The following is a 19,204-nucleotide window of genomic DNA, read 5'->3' as shown; positions in this document are numbered from 1 at the left end:
TTTCTGTTTTGAGGGTCCATATAGGCATGGAAATCCCGTGTCATCTTCTTCTTTTTTCCATGTATTTCCACTTTTCATTCGTTTCCTTTTGACACATTTATGGGGCTACCTATCGTTTTCTTTATTGATCAGATTAATTTTATTTTTGCTATGCTCTGCTTGTCATTTTTCTTCTACTTTTCTTTTAAAAGAGAACGTCAAAAATACACATCTAAGCATTCTATTTACCAAATTTCTTAGTTAAATTGCTTTCGCCATATGGTATGATTCACAAAAAAACAAGCAAAGATTATAAACAAGCAAATCTTAATTCAAGTGGAACCTCCGTCCATAATTGTTTTGCCCCCCGGTTTAAAAAGATTTCACAATTTAAGGAACAAAGGATTTAAAATCGATTATACTCTACTTGCTCTTTTTAATTGTTAGTTTAGTAAGTAATTATTAAACATATCACTTATTATTCATACAAATATTATCCCATATACTCGACTTGCTCTTTTTAATTGTTAGTTTAGTAAGTAAAAAATTAATGATGAAATTAATTAAATTAACTAAAAAATCAATTTTTTAAATCTGCATGTAATTTGAAAATAAATTATTTTTTATAGAATAGTGAATCATTAAATAAAAAGGATGGTAGGTAATAGTAAATTAAATCTTCATAAAATAAAAACAGAATCGAATGAAATGATAATTATAGAATAAACAACTGATGTTTATTGCTTCTTTTTTCTTAAAAAACTTTTAATTGTCACTGTTCATGCACATAATATAACATGAATCTACTAAAAATGTTCAGTGTAATGTCGGTTTTACATATTAAAATACTTTTTTGACTTATTTTAAATAGTAAAAGTTGATTCTTTCTTAAAATAATATCATACTCTTTTTATTTTTTTTAAATTTATCTATTTCAGCACTTATTTTAATTTCATGTTTTTCAAAAGATTAAAAGAAAAAAAAATTAATTATTTTATTTTTCTCATTCATTCAAACAAAATTAAGAAAAAAGTAATTTTCATTTACTTATTCTTTTATTTTCATACATTCACCTCAAAAAATAAAAATAAAATATATTCTTTCACTTCAAAACAATAAGAGAATAAAGAAGAATTTATTAAATATTTTTAAAAAATAATTTTTAAAAATAAAAAGATGATGATGAATTTCTTTTTCTTAACCAATGAATAAAATTAAAAAAATTTAAGCCAACAATTTTTTAGGGCTAAAACAGGATTTAATACAAAGTAGAACAAAGATAAAAAAAATAATTAAAAAAAAAAGAGGAAAGAATAAATAGAAAAAATTGTAAGGATGGATAAGGTTTTTTATATTATTTCATATGTAAAATGAGTTAAATTATTACTTTAACCTCTAAAATTTAAGAGACATCATAATAGATATAAATTAGAAAGTTTAGATACTTAATTAAAAAAAAAATTCAAATATTGAAATAAAAAAAATTAAGAAATTAAGACACTAAATTTATAATTATCTCTCTAATAGGAGGGATTTAAAGTTCTAGTGATGATTCCAGTATCAAATGAAGAATATAATCTGAATATTAATTAAGCTTCCAATAAATAAACATCTTTACTTCTTAGGAAGCAACTCTAGAGTTTACCACCAGATGGCCTCAATTTTCTTGTTGCTTGCGGAAAATTAAAATATTCTTGACATCTGATAATGACTTACATAACAGGTTAAGTGAACGGATACTAATTAATATTTTTTCATTAATAAACATTCCTCCACTATCTAACCACAAAACCAACACAACTAACAAAGTGATTGACTAAATTGAACAGATTTAGTTTGTTTCTAAAACGTCTGCAATGTAGCTGAGTTTTCATGGCAAGTTTTGAGGTTGGACCTTTTGTATACAGTAAAGAACTCTTCAAAATGACTTTTCATTCAGAAGAGGAGACACACATCTAATGATCAAACACCTTAATTCAGAATGAAAGATTTTAACCTCTAATTTGAAAAAAGGAGATTAATTGTTTGAGGGCATGCAGTTAACAATTATGCATCAATTAATGGTAAAAGAAAAAAAAATTTGTCCCGAGAAATATGGATGACAGATTGTTCAATAACACAAAAAATAAAAGCAATTTATAGCATCACCGATCTCCTTGCCCCTCTAGAATAACACTCAAATTATTAGTAAATTTCCTCTCTCCCCCATCACCACGATCCACCCTATTCTTCCCCCTTCCAACAATGCCTCCACCACCACCACCGTCACTGCCGTTGCTGCAGCCGACAATTGTCACCAAAGGCCTGGACTCAACGCCTTTCTCGAAACTCAGCCACATGACATCCGCCCTTTTGAACCCATACCACCAACAACACCTATATCTACCATGATCATCAATCTTCAAAGCCAAACTTGCCTTTACAGCCAATGCAGCAATTTCTTGAGCCTTAATAGGACTGTGCAACCAACCCAGTGGCAACTCAAAATAAAGATGACCTAATTCAAGCTCTTCATCATCATTAATGGCTGAAACATGATCATCATATCCCAAATCATCTGCTTCGCATATAAAAGAACTGGGTTTCTTCTTAATATATGCGAAACCCTAACTGGGTAGGGGAATTCTTCGAGCCTGCCATCTTCAAGGGTAAGTTTTGCGCTACTGGCTACCGTTATTGGACTACAAGAGTTGCAAATACCCATATATCTTTTGACCTTCGTATCTCTTCATTAGGGTTTTGGAGACAGGCTCCTCTATGAGTGAACACTAAATAACATCTATGTGTATTTTATACCTTTAATGGTACTATATAGTATTTAATTATTTTATATTACTAAGAACTTTAGGCAATTTCTGAGTTGAAAAGATTTTCTTTTTGGCACATGAAAGATTTTTTTAATTGAAAGAGGTTACATTACAGGAAAAAAAAGGGTTTGTAATCATTAAATTATTAATAGATTATAATTCAAATCAAAATAGAATTGTAATGAATAAAAATTACTAACAAATTAATATAATACAAGTTGTTTACTCGTGTCTTGCTCGACCATTTTATTGTTTTGATTATAAAATGAAATTGATAGATACGATTTAATAAAATTTATAATATTTTAAAAGATAATAACAAAATAACTAATTTTAGATGTTTTTTAGATTTTAATAGTTAAATCATATAAAAATTAATTTAATATAAATTAATTTAATTTTGGTATTATATAAATTAATACTATCATATATTGATATTTCTATTTTTTAGAATTAAAGATTTATTATAAAATTAAAATTAATTTATTATTGAATATAATATTAAAAATATAATTTAAGATGTTATTTTTTAGAATTAGAATTATTATTTAATTAGAAAATAATTTATTATTTAATATAATATTAAACTAGAATTTTTATTTTATTTCTTAGGATAGAATTAATATCATTATTTTATTAGAAAACTATTTATTAGATAATATAATATTAAAATATAATTAATATATTATTTCTTAGAGTAAGTGTTTAAATAGAAATGCAATTTATTAATTAATAAACTAATAAAAAAACTATAAAATTACATATAAGTTTGAATCTCATTTGTTAAAAATAAATATACATATAAAAATAAAAAATTTATTATCAAAAACTAAATACACATATAAAAAAAATTATATATTGGAAATTAATATTATATATATATATATATATATATATATATATATATATATATATATATATATATATATATATATAAAACAAACTAAAAGGTATTATTAGTATTTTATTGTCAAAATTTATCTATTGACGTAAGTATATTGTCCTTTTCCTTTTACATCTTTGCCTATTGGAGACAATTGCAGCATGTTTTCACACGCAAAAGAGAAGTGCAATTCTTAAGCAATTAATTGAATATAGAAGTTTTAAAAAAACAAACTTAACATCTCTTTTTTTTTTTTTTTTCTTTTGTGACAAAAAATATTAACACCTCCACTGCAGAGGGAGCTTCTTAATCTAACTCCTTCCTTTTTTGTTCGGGCTTTATATGTATAATAGACCTTTTATTTGATATCAAATTAGGGTCTCATTATGCAGTTAAAATTTTCAATTTGGGCAAAGAGGCAGATGCAACTCTCCCCTCCCTCAGCTATATAATCCGATAAAAATAATTAAAAGAACAAAAAAAGGTTGAAGCACCATTAAGTACCTCAATCAACACATATTTCAATTAGCAATTTTACATAATTCACTAGGAAGAACATACTCATACATAACATGTAATTACGTCTAAAGACGTTATGCGGAGTCTTAGTCCTCCGTGATAACATCTAAAATCTTTAGACTAAATTCACTTCTTCTCCGCCCCTTACCTTCCCTATTCACCATGAATCCTTTACCCCCACTGCTGCTGCCACTGCCGTCACCGCCAAGAAGCATTCTACTGCAATCCATAGCCTTAGTACTAGTATAAACCAGAGGAGGATATCCCAGCCGTTTCTAGAGCTAAACTTGCTTTAACAGCCAAGGCAGCCATTTGCTGAGGTTTAAGCCGGCTACTTAGCCAACTTACAGGCAATGCAAAGTAAAGCTGGTGTAGCTGAAGCTCCTCATCGTCATCAATGCCTAAAATGAAATCATCATAGTTCATGTCATCTGCTTTGCATACGAAACAACTGGGGTTTCTCTTTAGTATTTGTGAAACTGTAACTGGATACGAGAACTCTTCAAGTTGGCCATTTTCCAGGATGAGCACTGCAGCAAGCGAAGGTGATGACGATGATGGGTTTAGCACATTGGAGCTGCAAATACCCATGTTTGGTTCTTGCTTAATCTTCACTTACGGGATTTGTGGTTTTGTGCTGGTGTAATAATCACTACCGAGTTATTTATAGTTGATAGGATAAGGATTATATATTCTTCATAAATTAAATAATTAGCTAAACTTAGTCTACGGATTCAGTTGATAGGATTAGGAAGTTTTAGTCTAATTCAGGTACTAATCCAATAAAAATATGCATGCTAGTTAAATTTCTTTAAATATAAAACAATTTGGACCGACCAGCAACGATATTAATTAAAAAGAATTCTTATATTGAGATATATATATATATATATATATATATATATATATATATAGACTAATATTTTATCCACTGTCCGTTCAAGCTCGTTCATGCCTTCATGCAAATTATAAAATCAAAGAATTACCAAGTTTTGGCCTACTGGTCTTATTAGAGGACATTCTATTGCTGCTAATTTTGAGTCCATGAGGGTTAATTTAATGACCCTAATGTTGTCCTCCAAGCCCATCTGCTGGAACTTTTCTTGCTGGCTTTAATTTCATTCAAAGATGCTTTTCTTTAAAAACAAATCAGTGGCTTATTATGTAACTAGTCGTAGGGACGTGCCACGAACGAGTTAACATTGATAATTTATTTTCAAGGAGAAGGTAAATGTTCAGTTCGTCAAATTTTCTCATTTTTAACTAATCAAACGCCCATAACTTAATGAGAACAACGTTACTATAGTTCAAAGATCAAGAAGATTATCTGTCAGAGTAGGGTGGAAACATAAAATGCATGTAACTATATGAAGTCAATGTTATTTGGCCATCTTCAACTCAAACATGACTATTTACAGTACACGCTAACGAAAAATATGAGATATTCTTACTTAGATATAAATCTTTATATTTTAGTATTGGATTATTGACATTTATTTTATTATTTAAAATAAGATATGTAAAAATTATTGATAACCAATTCTAAACAATAATTTTCTTATAAATTTATCTTTAAAATTAATAGTTTTATTCTATTGGATAGATTGTATTCATCTCCTTCCTATAAACATCTGACTAATAATAATTGAAAGCATATTTTAATTTTCAGCCTTCGAGCTGCCTCATTATGCTTGAGAAAAATGCAACTTTAATTTTTTAAATTGGTGAGATAAATGTTTCTTCTATTGTATTGATTGATAACAAGAAAAGAAAATAGAAAGTAAAAGGGAAGGCTGAACCATAACATGAATAGCATTAAACTAGGACACTTTCAAAGACACGTTATACATGATTAAAAAACATAATAGTTCCTAAAGACTAGGACAACACTGACTTGTTTTACCAAAGAGTAAAACAATATTATTTTCTTAACATTCCTTTCCTTAAACTAAATACTGTAGTACTTCAGTTTAATTATGCAGCAGAAACTTCTATATCCTTCAAAGTGCATACCCCATCAAAGTTCTCAATTTCCGGAAAGGTGATATTTTGAGAATTTTCATGAATATATCAGCTAGCCGGTCCTCACTTTTATAGTACTCCAACTCAATAGTATCATTACTGCTTCTTTCTCTTAAAAAATAATACTTCACATCTATATGTTTGCTTCTCCCATGAAGTATGGGATTCTTGGATAATTTGATAGCTGAATTGTTGTCGCAGAAAATTGTGGTGGCACCTGGTTGCTTGAATTTTAGTTCTTCAAGAACTCTTCTTAGCCAAATCGCCTGACAAACATAAGTTGAAGCTGCTACGAATTCAGCCTTTGTACTTGACAAAGTAACAATTTGTTGCTTTTTCCATGACCATGAGATGGCACCGGTTCCTAACATGAAGACATAGCCTGAAGTACTCCTTCTATCATCTTGAGCTCCTGCATAATCACTATCAGTAATTCCAAAAAAGTTGGATTTTTCACCTTTCTTATAAAACAACCCAAATTCTTTAGTGCCTTGCAAATAGCGGAGAATTCTTTTCGCAGCCAACAAATGCATCTTTGTAGGTTTCTTCATGTATCCGCTAATCATACTCACAGAATGCATAATATTTGATCTTGTCGCAGTTAAATATATTAAACTGCCGATAATTTATTTGTAAAGGGTGCTGTCAACCTTTTTCCCCTCATGAACCTTGTGAAGCTTTAAACCAAACTCTAACGGTGTGCTTGCTGGATTGCAATCCTGCATTTGAAACCTATCCAGAATTTCTCTCATATATTTCCTTTGACAAAGAAAAATTCCATTAGATGTTTGAGTCACTTCTATGCCAAGAAAATAATGCATCATACCAAGATCAGTCATTTCAAATTCATCCATTATAGACTTCTTAAAGTCTCTGAACATGACATCGCAATTTCCAGAAAAAAATGAGATCATCAACATACAAGCAAACAATGAGCATTTTACCTTCATCTCTAATTTTAACAAAGAGAGAGTGCTCATAAGGACACTTTGTAAGACCAGCTTTAAGAAAATAAGCTTCAATGCAACTATACCATGCCCGTGGAGCTTGTTTCAGTCCGTAAAGGGCTTTCTTCAATTTGTACACTTTATGCTCACTTTCATGTTTAACAAAACCTGATGGTTGCTCAACAAAGACCTGCTCCTTCGAGTGACCATGTAAAAATGCTGATTTGACATCTAGTTGAAAGATAGGCTAAGATTTTTAAGCTGCTAAAGTAACCACTATTCAGATTGTATTATGTCTTGCAACTGGAGAAAAAACTTCTATATAATCAATCCCATCTTGTTGCTTGTATCCCTTTGCCACCAAACGCGCCTTATACTTGTTAACCTCACCATTTTCTTTAAGCTTTATTTTAAAAACCCATTTTACACTAATAGTTTTATGTCCTTTCGGAAGATCACATAACTCCCATGTATTATTTCTTTCAATGGCATCAATTTCATCATTCATGACTTTTCTCCACTTTTCCTCTTTGACAGCACTTTCAAAAGTGGTAGGATCACAATCTGAAAACAAAGCAAAATGAGTAATTGGATCAAAAATTCCAGTTACCTCAAAATCTTCCATCCAAGCTGGACTTCTTCTAATTTGAGGTTGTGTTTGATTCTCTTCATCATCATTGTTTATTGGTGAAGTGTCAGTTGTTGTAGGAGATCTTCGTGGGGAACTTTCAGAAAGGCAAGGAGCTGAAACTTGCTCTTGCTCATCATTTCATCAAGACTTGGGTAGGCTGCTGCCTATTCCATTCCCAAGTGTTTTCTTCATCAAAAACTACATCCCTGCTAGTTACAATAATTTTTGTACAAGGATTAAACAATTTGTAAGGTTTAGAAGTTTCACTTACGCCAACAAAAACACATTTTTCAGCTTTATCATCAAGTTTTTTTCTCTTCTTATCAGGGACATGAGCAAAAGCGATGCATCCAAAAATGCGAAAATGACCCACATCTGGTTTTCTCCCACTCCAAGCCTCTTCTGATGTTATATTTTGAACAGCAAATGTTGGACTTCTATTCAAAATATAAACACTCCAATTTACTACTTCTGGCCAAAACTGCTTTGGTACCCTTCTTTGTGCTAATAAACTCCTCACCATGTTAAGAATTGTTTTGTTCTTTCTTTCTGACACACCGTTTTGTTACAGTGTATAGGCTGCTGTTAGTTCTCTTCGTATCCCATGCTCTAGACAAAAATCCTCAAAGTCTTTTAAGCAATACTCACTACCTAGATCAGTGCGTAGATTTTTAATATTTTTTCCGGTCTCATTTTCAACTTGAGCTTTAAAAAACTTAAACGCCCTAAATGCTTCAGATTTTTCTTGTAAAAAATACACCCAAGTTTTCCTTGAAAAATCGTCAATGAAAGTAATTAGATAACTTTTACCTCCATTAGAAGATGGGCTGATTGGACCACATATATCTGAATGCACCAGTTCTAACAACTATTTTGCTCTCCATGACTTGTTTTTAGGAAATTGAGAACAGTGTTGTTTGCCAACAACACAATCTTCACATACTTGGGAAGGGGTTGCTATATGAGGAATTCCTGTCACCATGGTCTTCTGGTTGAGAGTTTTCAATCCACCAAAACTCAAATGGCCATAACGAACATTCCATAACCAAGAAGAGTCTTTGATTTCAGCAGCCAAACAAGACTGAATTGTTTTGAATCTTCAACGGAAATAGTCTTTTGGAACTCATTTGTATAACAACAATAGCACCTATAATTGGATCATAAATTTCACAAGTACCTTATTTAATAGTGATGACATAACCCTTTTCTTGTAATTGACCAGCACTCAATAAATTACTTTTCAAGTCGGGAACATATAAAACATTAGATATTGTTTCCACAAAACCATTCTTGGTTTTTATTTTAATGTCCCCTTTACCCATCACTTCTACAGTAGAAGAATCACCAAAACTAACAGTCGAATGAAAATCTTCATTTAGAAAAGAGAAAGAAGACTTACTTCCACTCATGTGATTGCTGCAGCTCGTGTCCACATACCAGATATTTTATTCAGGTTTCCTGCTACTTTAAACAGCCATTAACAACGTTTTTGCTTCTTACTTTTCAATAAAATTTGAGGTTTCTTCCTTTTCTTTATCATATGAAAGCTTAGTATATCATTCAGAATAATAATGCCTAAATTTATGACATCGAAAGCACTCAATTTTGGATTTATCAAATTGTTGATCTCGTCCTCCTCTACCTCGACCTTGCGAGTGACTGTCATTGCCATTGATGTTGTTTTGATCTCCTCTTCCTGTGCCTCTTCCATGCCCTTTTCCTTTGCCTCTACCTCTTCCTCTTGAATTTGAGGAAGGAATAGACATAGAAGCCTTTAAAGCTTGCTCGTCTGCAGGAGTATCTCGATTCATATTTTGCTCATGAACCAGTAGAGAGCTTTGGAGTTCATCTAGGGAGTGTATCAACATCTTTGGATTCTTCGATAGAACAAACAACATAATTGTACTTTGTTGACAAAGAACGTAAAATCTTCTCTACTATAACCATATCATCCATCCTTTCACCGTGGAATCGCATTTTATTCGCTACTGTCATGGTCTTTGCAAAGTAAGTAGTCACAGACTCATCACTCTTCATTTGTAGAGTCTCAAATTCCTTTCTCAAGGCTTGAAGTTGTGCTCGCTTTGTTCTAGTAGAGCCTTGATATTTCTTCTTCATTGAATCCCAGATATCTTTGCAAGTTTCCTTATAAAGAATTGTTTCCAGAATAGAGCGATCAATGGCCTGAAACAAATGATTTTTGGCTTTCAAATCTTTCAACTTCAGTGCCTCCAGCTCCTTCTATTGTTGCTCCGTGGGTACTACACCGGGCTGAGGTGTTTCAACACCATTTTCAACACCATTTTCAACAACTTGCCAATATTCTTTAGAACGCAGGAAATTCTCCATCAACATGCTCCAATGGTCATAGTGACCATCAAAGCGTGGAATAGCAGGCTGCACATAGTTTCCTTCAGATGACATTTCTTTCCCTTCTTGTTAGAAATCACATAAGCTGCTGCTAATTTCCTTCTAGCCCAACTAGGCTCTGATACCACTGATAACAAGAAAAGAAAATAGAAAGTAAAAGGGAAGGAAACTGATAGGAGAAAATACGTTTTTCTATATATTATTCAAATGAAACTAGTGCCTATTAAATAGGCTGAACCATAACAGAAATAGCATCTAGGACACTTCCAAAGACACGTTATACATGATTAAAAAACATAATAATTCCTAAAGATTAGGACAATACTGATTTGTTTTACCAAAGAGTAAAACAGTATTATTTTCTCAACATTGATGTGGAGTTATATAGTAATTTCTTCATTCCATACTATATGTTATCTTTTAATAGTTCATTTAGAATAAAAAAGCATTTAGGCTTAATTACAAGAAAAAGCTAGCTAAATTAGACTAAATTACCTTCTTATAGATATTGAAAAATTTATTACACATATACCCAACACAAGAATAAAATAGAAAAGAAAAAGTTAATATTATATTGAATATATAAGTAACTGATAATTATAATTTTTTTGATTTTATTGAAGAGACAGTTAAATATAGAATGGATGAAGTATTTGACATGTAAGTATATTATTTTTTTTCTTTTATTCTTGTTTTCTTAATTTAAATTTAACAATCATATATTTTATATCATTTACATAAATAATACATTAAATAAAGATTATACCTATTCGTGCAACTAGTATCACATGGAAGGCCCTAGAATTTTATTTATTTAATAATAGATGAAAGAACTCGGAGCAAGATGATGAGTCAAATTCTGAGATGTAAAGCAGCACCAATCAAGAAAGAAAAAAAAAAAAAAAAAGAAAAGAGGTGTCAACCTGCCATATGCGTTATGGGCTGAGAATTCAAGCCGATTCACAATGCAGCAAACTGGACCTGGGCCTGAGCCCAAAAAGAATGACATTACTTACAGTTGCGAGCTTATTTCATGCACCCATAAATTCAAAAAGAAAAAACTTTTTAAAAATATTCTAAAATATTTTTTTTTACTGTATAAATTTTATCGGTGTTTTGTAAAAGACAAAAAAAAAAAAAAAAAAAAAAACCAAACTGTAACTTTGAAAAAAAAAAAATTAAGAATTGTGTTTTAACATAGTAAAAATAATAAATACCATAAATTTGATAAGAATAAAAAAAAAAGATATTTTTGTTATTTTTCAAAAGAAAAAAAAAAAGAAAATGCATGCTGATGTCACCTTCTGCCGGATGTTGAGATTTTTTTTTATTTAGTTATATAAAATAATTACATTTTTAGTATATGAACTTATCAAGGAATAATAATTGAATGGTTGAATTTTTAAAACTAACAATTAAATGTGGTAACGTGTATAAAAATAAAAATAAAATGATATTTTTAGTAGGTAATTTTCAAATTTTTCTTAAATTTGTACATATAAATGGGAGTTGTTGAACACATTAAAAACTAAAATAGATTCATTAGTATTATAGCCTTAGGTTAAATTTTATCTTATATAACTCTATTTTTCTAACTTCTATTGATGCTCAATTTAATAGTTCTAATCTTTAATTTTCAAATCACAAATTCTAATATTTATTATACTATAAAACTCTAATTACTTGGTAAAAACATATTTGTATATCATGGACAACATTTTATTATTTTTACAATACATATTTACCATATTTTTTTTATTTTATCTCATTTTAATATATAAAAAAAATCAACATCAGTATTTATAATGTGTGACATGCTAAAAATATTATTTTATTATTTTTTTACAGTTGACATACTTAATTATTAATTTTAAGAGGTTAACCACTCTATTGTCATTTTTTGACAAATTTAAATACAAAAAATATAATTATCCCTAATTAGATTCTAAAGCTAGTCGAAGTAATCAATTTTTGAAATGTCTTCTACTTCATCTTCTTTTATGCCTTCCAATTAACTTCAATAAGATTCAATAGTTCAAACATTTATCAATCTTATTAATAACGTTTTGTTAAGACACAGATACTACATATATAATGATGTAATCTTTCTGCCTACTAAAAGATGCCTATTGGCATAGATTTTTTTTTTCTATTTACAGCAATATTTAGTGCTTTTTATTAATACCAGGACTACGTATTAGTACTTAATTTGACTGAAATTGGAGTGCAATTGAGTGGGGTACTTTGACCCTTTGCTTGGATGGCAGGCCATTGCCAATGCCAATGCTTTGAGAATTCCGGAGAAGCACTAAAAAACAATCTAAGAGCATAAAATAGAGAAGAATTTATTCACATAAGAGGCATGGACTCCTTTTCTTTTTTCTTTTTTTTTATCCATAAAGAGTCCAACATTCCTTTCAGAGACACTAATAATACTAAAAATCTAAATATTACGATTAACCTAACCAAATATTCCATTTTTCTATTAATTAATCAACCCTAATTTGCACACCATCAGCCTCTAGAAATCAAAGACCCAATAACACCAGCAATAAGAGTGGTGGGATCACCGAGCACGGCGGAGACGACAAATTGCACAGCAAGTCCAGCCATTTCACAACATTTCTGCACCTTACTGCTCTTACTCTTGTTATGATGATGAGATTGGAGTACATTTTTCAGGCTAGGAATTCTATGCATCTCCGCTTTCCTACTACCATAACTAGTATTATTACCATTATAATAACTACCCTTCCCATAATAATGATTATCATAAGAATGGTTACGGCCAAGATAAAGCTCAGACCAATTCTCCACCAACATATCCTTAACACAGGCAACATGCAAATTATACTTCTTGCACGATGACCTATAGCTCCAACTTCTGCCTTTACGTCCACATTTATGACATGTTGCACTAACTTTCCTGTACAAATAAAGCTTAACTTCTCCATCATCAAGAACCATAGGCAACTTTGCACAGCATGGATGAAGATCAAATCCACAATCTTTGCAGTGGTAAACGAACCCACTCACATCCCTTTCACAAGCATTGCAATAACGAGGCTTGTCACCTGGGGGTCGCGACAGGAACTGGAACGAACATTTGGTGTAGAATGGGTGATAGATCGTTGCAGAAGGTATGGCACAATGCATATGGAGATCAAAATCACATTTGGTGCATTTGTATCGCGACCCAATCCCTACTTCTTTACATCCGTCGCACTTGAATGGAGACTCTGAGTACTCAAACTTCAGAGGGTGCTGAGGATGGCTGAAGTGGGATATCTCACTGTACTTCATAGATTTTGTTTTTTGCATCCTGTAACAATATGGCTGAGTGAATATATATAGAGGGAGATGGATAGATGATAATTAAATAGAGAGATGAATCAGATGGTTTAAAGAATGGGATTTAGGGTCTTAATTATAGGGTTTATCAGCTTCTTTTTAGCGTATTGTTGAAGCGAAGTAAGGAATTATGCTTGATGATATTTGATGATTGTGGTAAGTGATGATAGTTGTGCATAGGAATCCTATTGTGTAGAAGGGTAAGGGCAGACATAAGGCATATATTTGGGTCACGTCCCACATTTTAAGAATATATACGAATTTTCGCTTTTCATGGTTCTAATCTGTCGAATGATTTCGTGGACAATGACCATAAAGAAGATTATCAAGTTAGTTCCCCAAGCATTTGAAATTAGCAACAAACAAAGTAGAAACAAGTGTAACTAATTAACTTTATGTATAGCACAAAACTTTAAAAAAAGGCATGCATTAAGTTTATAATTAACTAAAAGAAATTTTAAAAATATTAATCTACTATCTGATAGTTGATAGTATATTAATTGACTTCATTAATTAACTATTAGTTCATACCGTTAATCTTTTATTAGCATTGATTCATGAAAAATTAACTTTGTAATTTTAAAAGGATAATATACAGAGTGTTAATACTTAAAAGGTGAACTTTTAACAACACACAGTGCATAGTCTAATGAATATATAGATGAAATCAGGTTGCCTAATCAATGGAAAAAAAAAAAAAAAATCTCTTATACGGAAGAACATGTTGAAATTAGGAAGTTGAATTGGAAATTGTTGGGAATATGAAGCATTGGTGTGAATCACGCAAGATTAGGTACAATATATCACCAGCATATATACTGAAAAATGTAGCAATTCGTTAACAATAAGAATTTAATTAACGTCACATTAAAGTGAGTTACCAACAAAAGTTAAAAGTGATATTCTGTGAGATGTTGGTCTTTAATCAAAGGTAAAGCATCCCAAAGTCATAGCGTAAATTGCAATACTCATTAATCTATTTTATAAAGTCAACAAATATATGATGATGATGATGATGATGATGCTAATAAATCCTTAAATGCTGTGTGTGTAGAACAGAGTCATCTTTGAATATTCATCCTGTGGAAGAGACTAGAGAATACATACAATCCCAATTGCGTCAATTGTTTTCTTCTTCTCCTCTTGTGATAGAAATGGCGACATGGAAGAACACATTATATTCTTCTATTCTTTGAAATGTTATCTTACCATCAAATTGTTCATTCATTTGCAGATCCAAAATTCATTTAGCTTCAACTATAGAGTGCCCAAGTCATAGGTGGCATCTTCTCTTTTTCTCTTCATGTTTAGGTGTGGCATATAATTGAAGGAATTGATTCTTGCTTAATTCGTTTAAGCAAACACTTAAAGGCCACTTAGAATCCAATAAAACCTAATCTGATAGGTTTCTTTATACCTTTAAAGGTGTACATCATTTATTTGGAGATGATCACCATTATTTTGATCACTCAAAAGAAAACTTAAAAAATACAATTAAAATCTTTAAAAAAAATTGGAGGATCTCAATTAAAGAATAATAAATTGTGATGCGGATATACAACTTGCAACCATATGAATCTAAAAGCTTATAAGGCTCTAACAAAAACAAATTAAAAATTAAAACTAAAAAAATTCTGCTTCTTCAGTGAAAAATTAAGAAAGAAATGGAATAAAAGAATAAATCCGGGTAGCATATTAATATGTATATATATGAAATGTAATTGTCAAAAGCCAATTGCTACAAGTGTATACATTGGTAACTGCAAGAATTTAATGAATACGGTTCTTTCTCGTACATCAACCATTACAACATTCATCTTTAAGCTTCTGCAACTGTATAATGATGGTTGTATTTATTGGTTTGTTTTATAAATTTTTCTGACCAAATCTCCATTCTGATATATGTTTGAACAGAAAGAGATGAAACCTTGTTTTTTAGGAAACTCTTATCCTGGGTTATAATTGTCGTGTAAGTATCCAAAATGGTGTTTAAGATGATAATGATTTTGTCCTTAGAACTTCCATTCAAATGTCATGTGTTATTGAGTTTGCTGATATCTATAGTTTTTGGACCCACGTCTTTCATATTCATAGTTCATTCCATGGAATAAAGGCCATATTATCATAATTTTATGAAATTAGTCTCGTGGCATGTACTAGAAGCAACAGTTCTTTTAATTGCTTCTTCTTTATACATATATTCTTCTTCTTTTTGATTTTGGACTTTTTAACAATCATGCCATATTTATAAATTAATTTTGGTATAAAATTCTGAGTTGATTCTTCTTTGGCAAATCATTCATGATTATATTCTAACACTAAGTGAGACTACTTTAAGAACAGAAATCAAAAAATCCAATTTCCACCAATTAGATTATTAATTTTAATAATAATGATGTTGCATAACCAACCTCTAACATATAGATTTTTATTCACAATTTAAAGTGTTAAAGCTCAGTTTTCACTGATTAAGTTAACCTTACATCATCTTATCTTGAAAGAATAAAGAAAAAAGAAACTTATGCCTCCCTAAATTCCTCTTAGTTGTTATAAAAAATTAGAACACAATTAAATAAGAAGTAACTACGGATATGATTCTTTCTTTAGCATAATATATCTATGCATAATGCTTTTCTAGAAGCTTCATCTGGTACAACCAATTGGGTGTGTTTTGTACTTCTAATCTTTATACTTCCACTGGTTGTACTTTCTCTTTTTCTTTTTGGTTTGTGGGTTGTATTTCAAGTTTCACCGGTTCTAGTCGTTTGGATAGGAAGAAAATTTTCATTTCGAAAAAGAATTTTCCAAATGGCATTTTGTCAGGTGACAATGAATATGTCCTCTCCTCAATGGGTATATAATGCCAAATTGCAAAATCCATTATCCCTTGGTAGCATTTGCATGATCCCTTCATGACAGTAACTACTTCCCTTGCCTTGTGATCAAAGATCAACCAACCTCCACTTTAAAATTTCTCTATAAACAACTTGACTATGTATGTGCTTATATTATCAATGCTATTAATTAGATCTATAGTATGAGAAATTAAACTTTTATCCTTGTGCACCATATTATCATTCAAGCTTTCTTGTAATAATATAATATGTATATATATTTATAGATACAAAATGAGACATTTTGCAAAGATTATGACATGAGAATATATAAATAAGAAAAAAAAAGTAGTTTATAAGAAAAAAAAAATGGTTTTTTTTAATTTATTTTAAAACAAGATGATTAACTAATCTTTAAATTTGTATCAGTAATATTATTTTAAGATTGTTCTGAATCTAAATCTGGCTAATTTTGTTTTTTATTAGTAAAAGATATTAAGAAAATTAAAATTTCTAGACGAATAAGGCAAACCTTTTCTTTGATAGTATAAAATTAATTCTGAAACGGCAACGTTTTGTACAAAAACGGAGCAACTAGAAAAATGTTGACTGAAACGCACTCCTACTGTGAGCTGAAGCTCCTGAAACCAGAAAACTACAAACACTTTAAATGGCAAGCCCAATTCTAAAACGCATTCTTCTCTTTTCTCCAAAAACCATTAATCCCCAGTCTCTCTCCACCGCCTCACCTCCATCGTCCGATCAACAATTAATCACCACAATCACTTCACTCCTAATCCACCACCGCTCCAAATCAAGATGGACCCATCTCCGCTCACTCATTCTCACCTCGAACAAAACCCTAACCCCAACCCACTTTTCCCAAATTATCCTTCTCTTAAAATCAAATCCCCGTCTTGCCCTCCGCTTCTTCCACTTCACTCTACGGAACCCTTCTTTTTGCTCTCATGACCTCCGTTCAATCTCCACCATCACTCATATCCTATCCCGGGCCCGTCTTAAACCGCAGGCCCAGTCTATTATCCATCTTGCTTTTACTTCGCCTGTTTTAGTTGATGATAGTAATGGACAAGCGCTTAAATTCTTCGAAATATTGGTTAAAACTTATAGAGAGTGTGATTCTGCTCCTTTTGTTTTCGATTTGCTGATAAAATCTTGTCTTGAATTGAAAAAGATTGATGATGGGTTAAAGATTGTGAGATTGTTAAGGTCTCGTGGGATTAGCCCATTAATTAGTACCTGTAATTTTTTGGTTTCTTGGGTTTCGAAATGTAAAGGGTGTTATGCTGGTTATGGCGTTTTTAGAGAGGTCTTTGAAGTGAATGATAATGAGGGCAAAAGGGTCATTAAAGTTAGACCTAATGTGCATACTTTTAATGAGCTGATGATGGGTTTTTATCGAGATGGTGAATTGGAGATGGTAGAGGAGGTTTGGAGTGAGATGGAGAGATTTGAGTGTGTTCCAAATGGATTTAGTTATAGTGTGTTGATGACTGTCTTTCTTGATGTGGGGAGGACGAAAGAAATAGAGAAGTTATGGGAGGAAATGAGAGCAAAGGGAATAAAGGGTGATGTTGTGGCTTATAATACTGTGATTGGTGGATTTTGTAAGATTGGGGAGATTGAAAAGGCTGAGGAACTCTCGAGAGAAATGGAATTGAATGGTGTTGAAGCTAATTGTGTTACTTTTGAGCATCTCATCAATGGGTATTGTAGTGTTGGAGATGTTGATTCCGCAATTCTTGTGTTTAAACATATGGTTAGGAAAGGATTTAGGGCTGAAGGTTCGGTAATGGACGTATTAATTGGAGGGCTTTGTGAAAAGAGAAGGGTTTCTGAAGCTTTAGAGATTATGAGGATTGCAATGAGAAATGACGGTTTTCGTCTTAGCGGAAAGAGTTATGAATTGTTGATTAAGGGGTTATGTAAGGATGGTAAGATGGATGAAGCATTGAAGCTTCAGGCTGAAATGGTAGGGGGAGGATTTGAGCCAAATTTTGAGATTTATGGTGCTTTTATTGATGGGTATATGAAGTTAGGAAATGAGGAAATGGCAGCTATGTTGAGGAAGGAAATGTCTGGAATTCAAAAGCGGCAAGAAGAGAACTAGATGTTTATCTTTGACAAGTTGACAAGCTGGGAGGCTATCGTTTCAGCCAGCTTGCTCATTTTCCTAAGATGGATAGCCATGGGATTCTTGTGTTTAAAAATGTATGACAATAATGTGTTTTTGATGTAAAATGATGAGTAGATGTATAAAATCTCTGGCCAATATGGACAGTACTGGTGCATGCCAGCAATCTTTAGCCGGAGGAAGTGAGCATGTTGCTGCCGTACTGCTCATTCTTGCAAGAAGATAAAAGATTGAACAGTATATCATAGTGAATATTTTCTGAACAGTATGATTAGATTGGTTGCTGATCAAAGAAATATCATTTTTATTATGCATGTGGTGCGTGTATGTGTTCGAGCAAGTTATTTATCGTCTTGAGTTTGAGCACTTTAACTTGTAGCTTATTAAGGGACAGCACAAAAACTCACTCTGGATGAGCTGTGACATGGACATAGCCATGAAATTGTCTAGGAAAATTTTGTGCAATTACTCTCATTTATCTAACTGTAAATAGTACATATATTCAGTTGATCTCACTACTATCGTTTTGTAAATAATCCTTCTTTGCGGTCGAGATATTTTCTTCTTGATATTTTAAAAATGGCCATTGACATCAGCTTCTTTTAGCACATTTCAGCAGAGGAGCCAAGAAGTTACTCATCTAGCCAGAGAAATGAAAATATAGACAAAAGAGGAATGAAGATTTAGGAGGTGATTCTTTGTCGGC

General features: G+C 31.4%; 3 protein-coding genes across 3 annotated transcripts; 1 reads left to right on the top strand and 2 right to left on the bottom strand.

Moving 5' to 3' along the window:
* Positions 1–3,843: 3,843 nt before the first annotated feature.
* LOC8275521 lies at positions 3,844–4,824 on the bottom strand. Its single transcript, XM_015719077.3, has one exon. It carries the CDS (start codon positions 4,777–4,779, stop codon positions 4,429–4,431), a length of 351 nt encoding a protein of 116 aa, XP_015574563.1. The 5' UTR covers positions 4,780–4,824; the 3' UTR covers positions 3,844–4,428.
* Positions 4,825–12,479: 7,655 nt separating this feature from the next.
* On the bottom strand, positions 12,480–13,624 carry LOC8275522. Its single transcript, XM_002519066.4, has one exon. It carries the CDS (start codon positions 13,477–13,479, stop codon positions 12,673–12,675), a length of 807 nt encoding a protein of 268 aa, XP_002519112.2. The 5' UTR covers positions 13,480–13,624; the 3' UTR covers positions 12,480–12,672.
* Positions 13,625–16,954: 3,330 nt separating this feature from the next.
* On the top strand, positions 16,955–18,812 carry LOC8275523 (pentatricopeptide repeat-containing protein At2g15980). Its single transcript, XM_002519067.4, has one exon. It carries the CDS (start codon positions 17,014–17,016, stop codon positions 18,472–18,474), a length of 1,461 nt encoding a protein of 486 aa, XP_002519113.1. The 5' UTR covers positions 16,955–17,013; the 3' UTR covers positions 18,475–18,812.
* Positions 18,813–19,204: the final 392 nt, after the last annotated feature.

This window comes from Ricinus communis, chromosome 5 (assembly GCF_019578655.1).
Source record: "Ricinus communis isolate WT05 ecotype wild-type chromosome 5, ASM1957865v1, whole genome shotgun sequence".
NCBI lineage: Eukaryota > Viridiplantae > Streptophyta > Magnoliopsida > Malpighiales > Euphorbiaceae > Ricinus > Ricinus communis.
The sequence above is the reverse complement of the archived record's forward strand: the minus strand, read 5'-3'. Positions and strand labels throughout refer to the sequence as shown.

Excerpts from the sequence above, each read along its gene's own strand:
- LOC8275521 (XM_015719077.3), bottom strand. The coding sequence starts at position 4,779 with ATGGGTATTTGCAGCTCCAATGTGCTAAACCCATCATCGTCATCACCT.
- LOC8275522 (XM_002519066.4), bottom strand. The coding sequence starts at position 13,479 with ATGCAAAAAACAAAATCTATGAAGTACAGTGAGATATCCCACTTCAGC.
- LOC8275523 (XM_002519067.4), top strand. The coding sequence starts at position 17,014 with ATGGCAAGCCCAATTCTAAAACGCATTCTTCTCTTTTCTCCAAAAACC.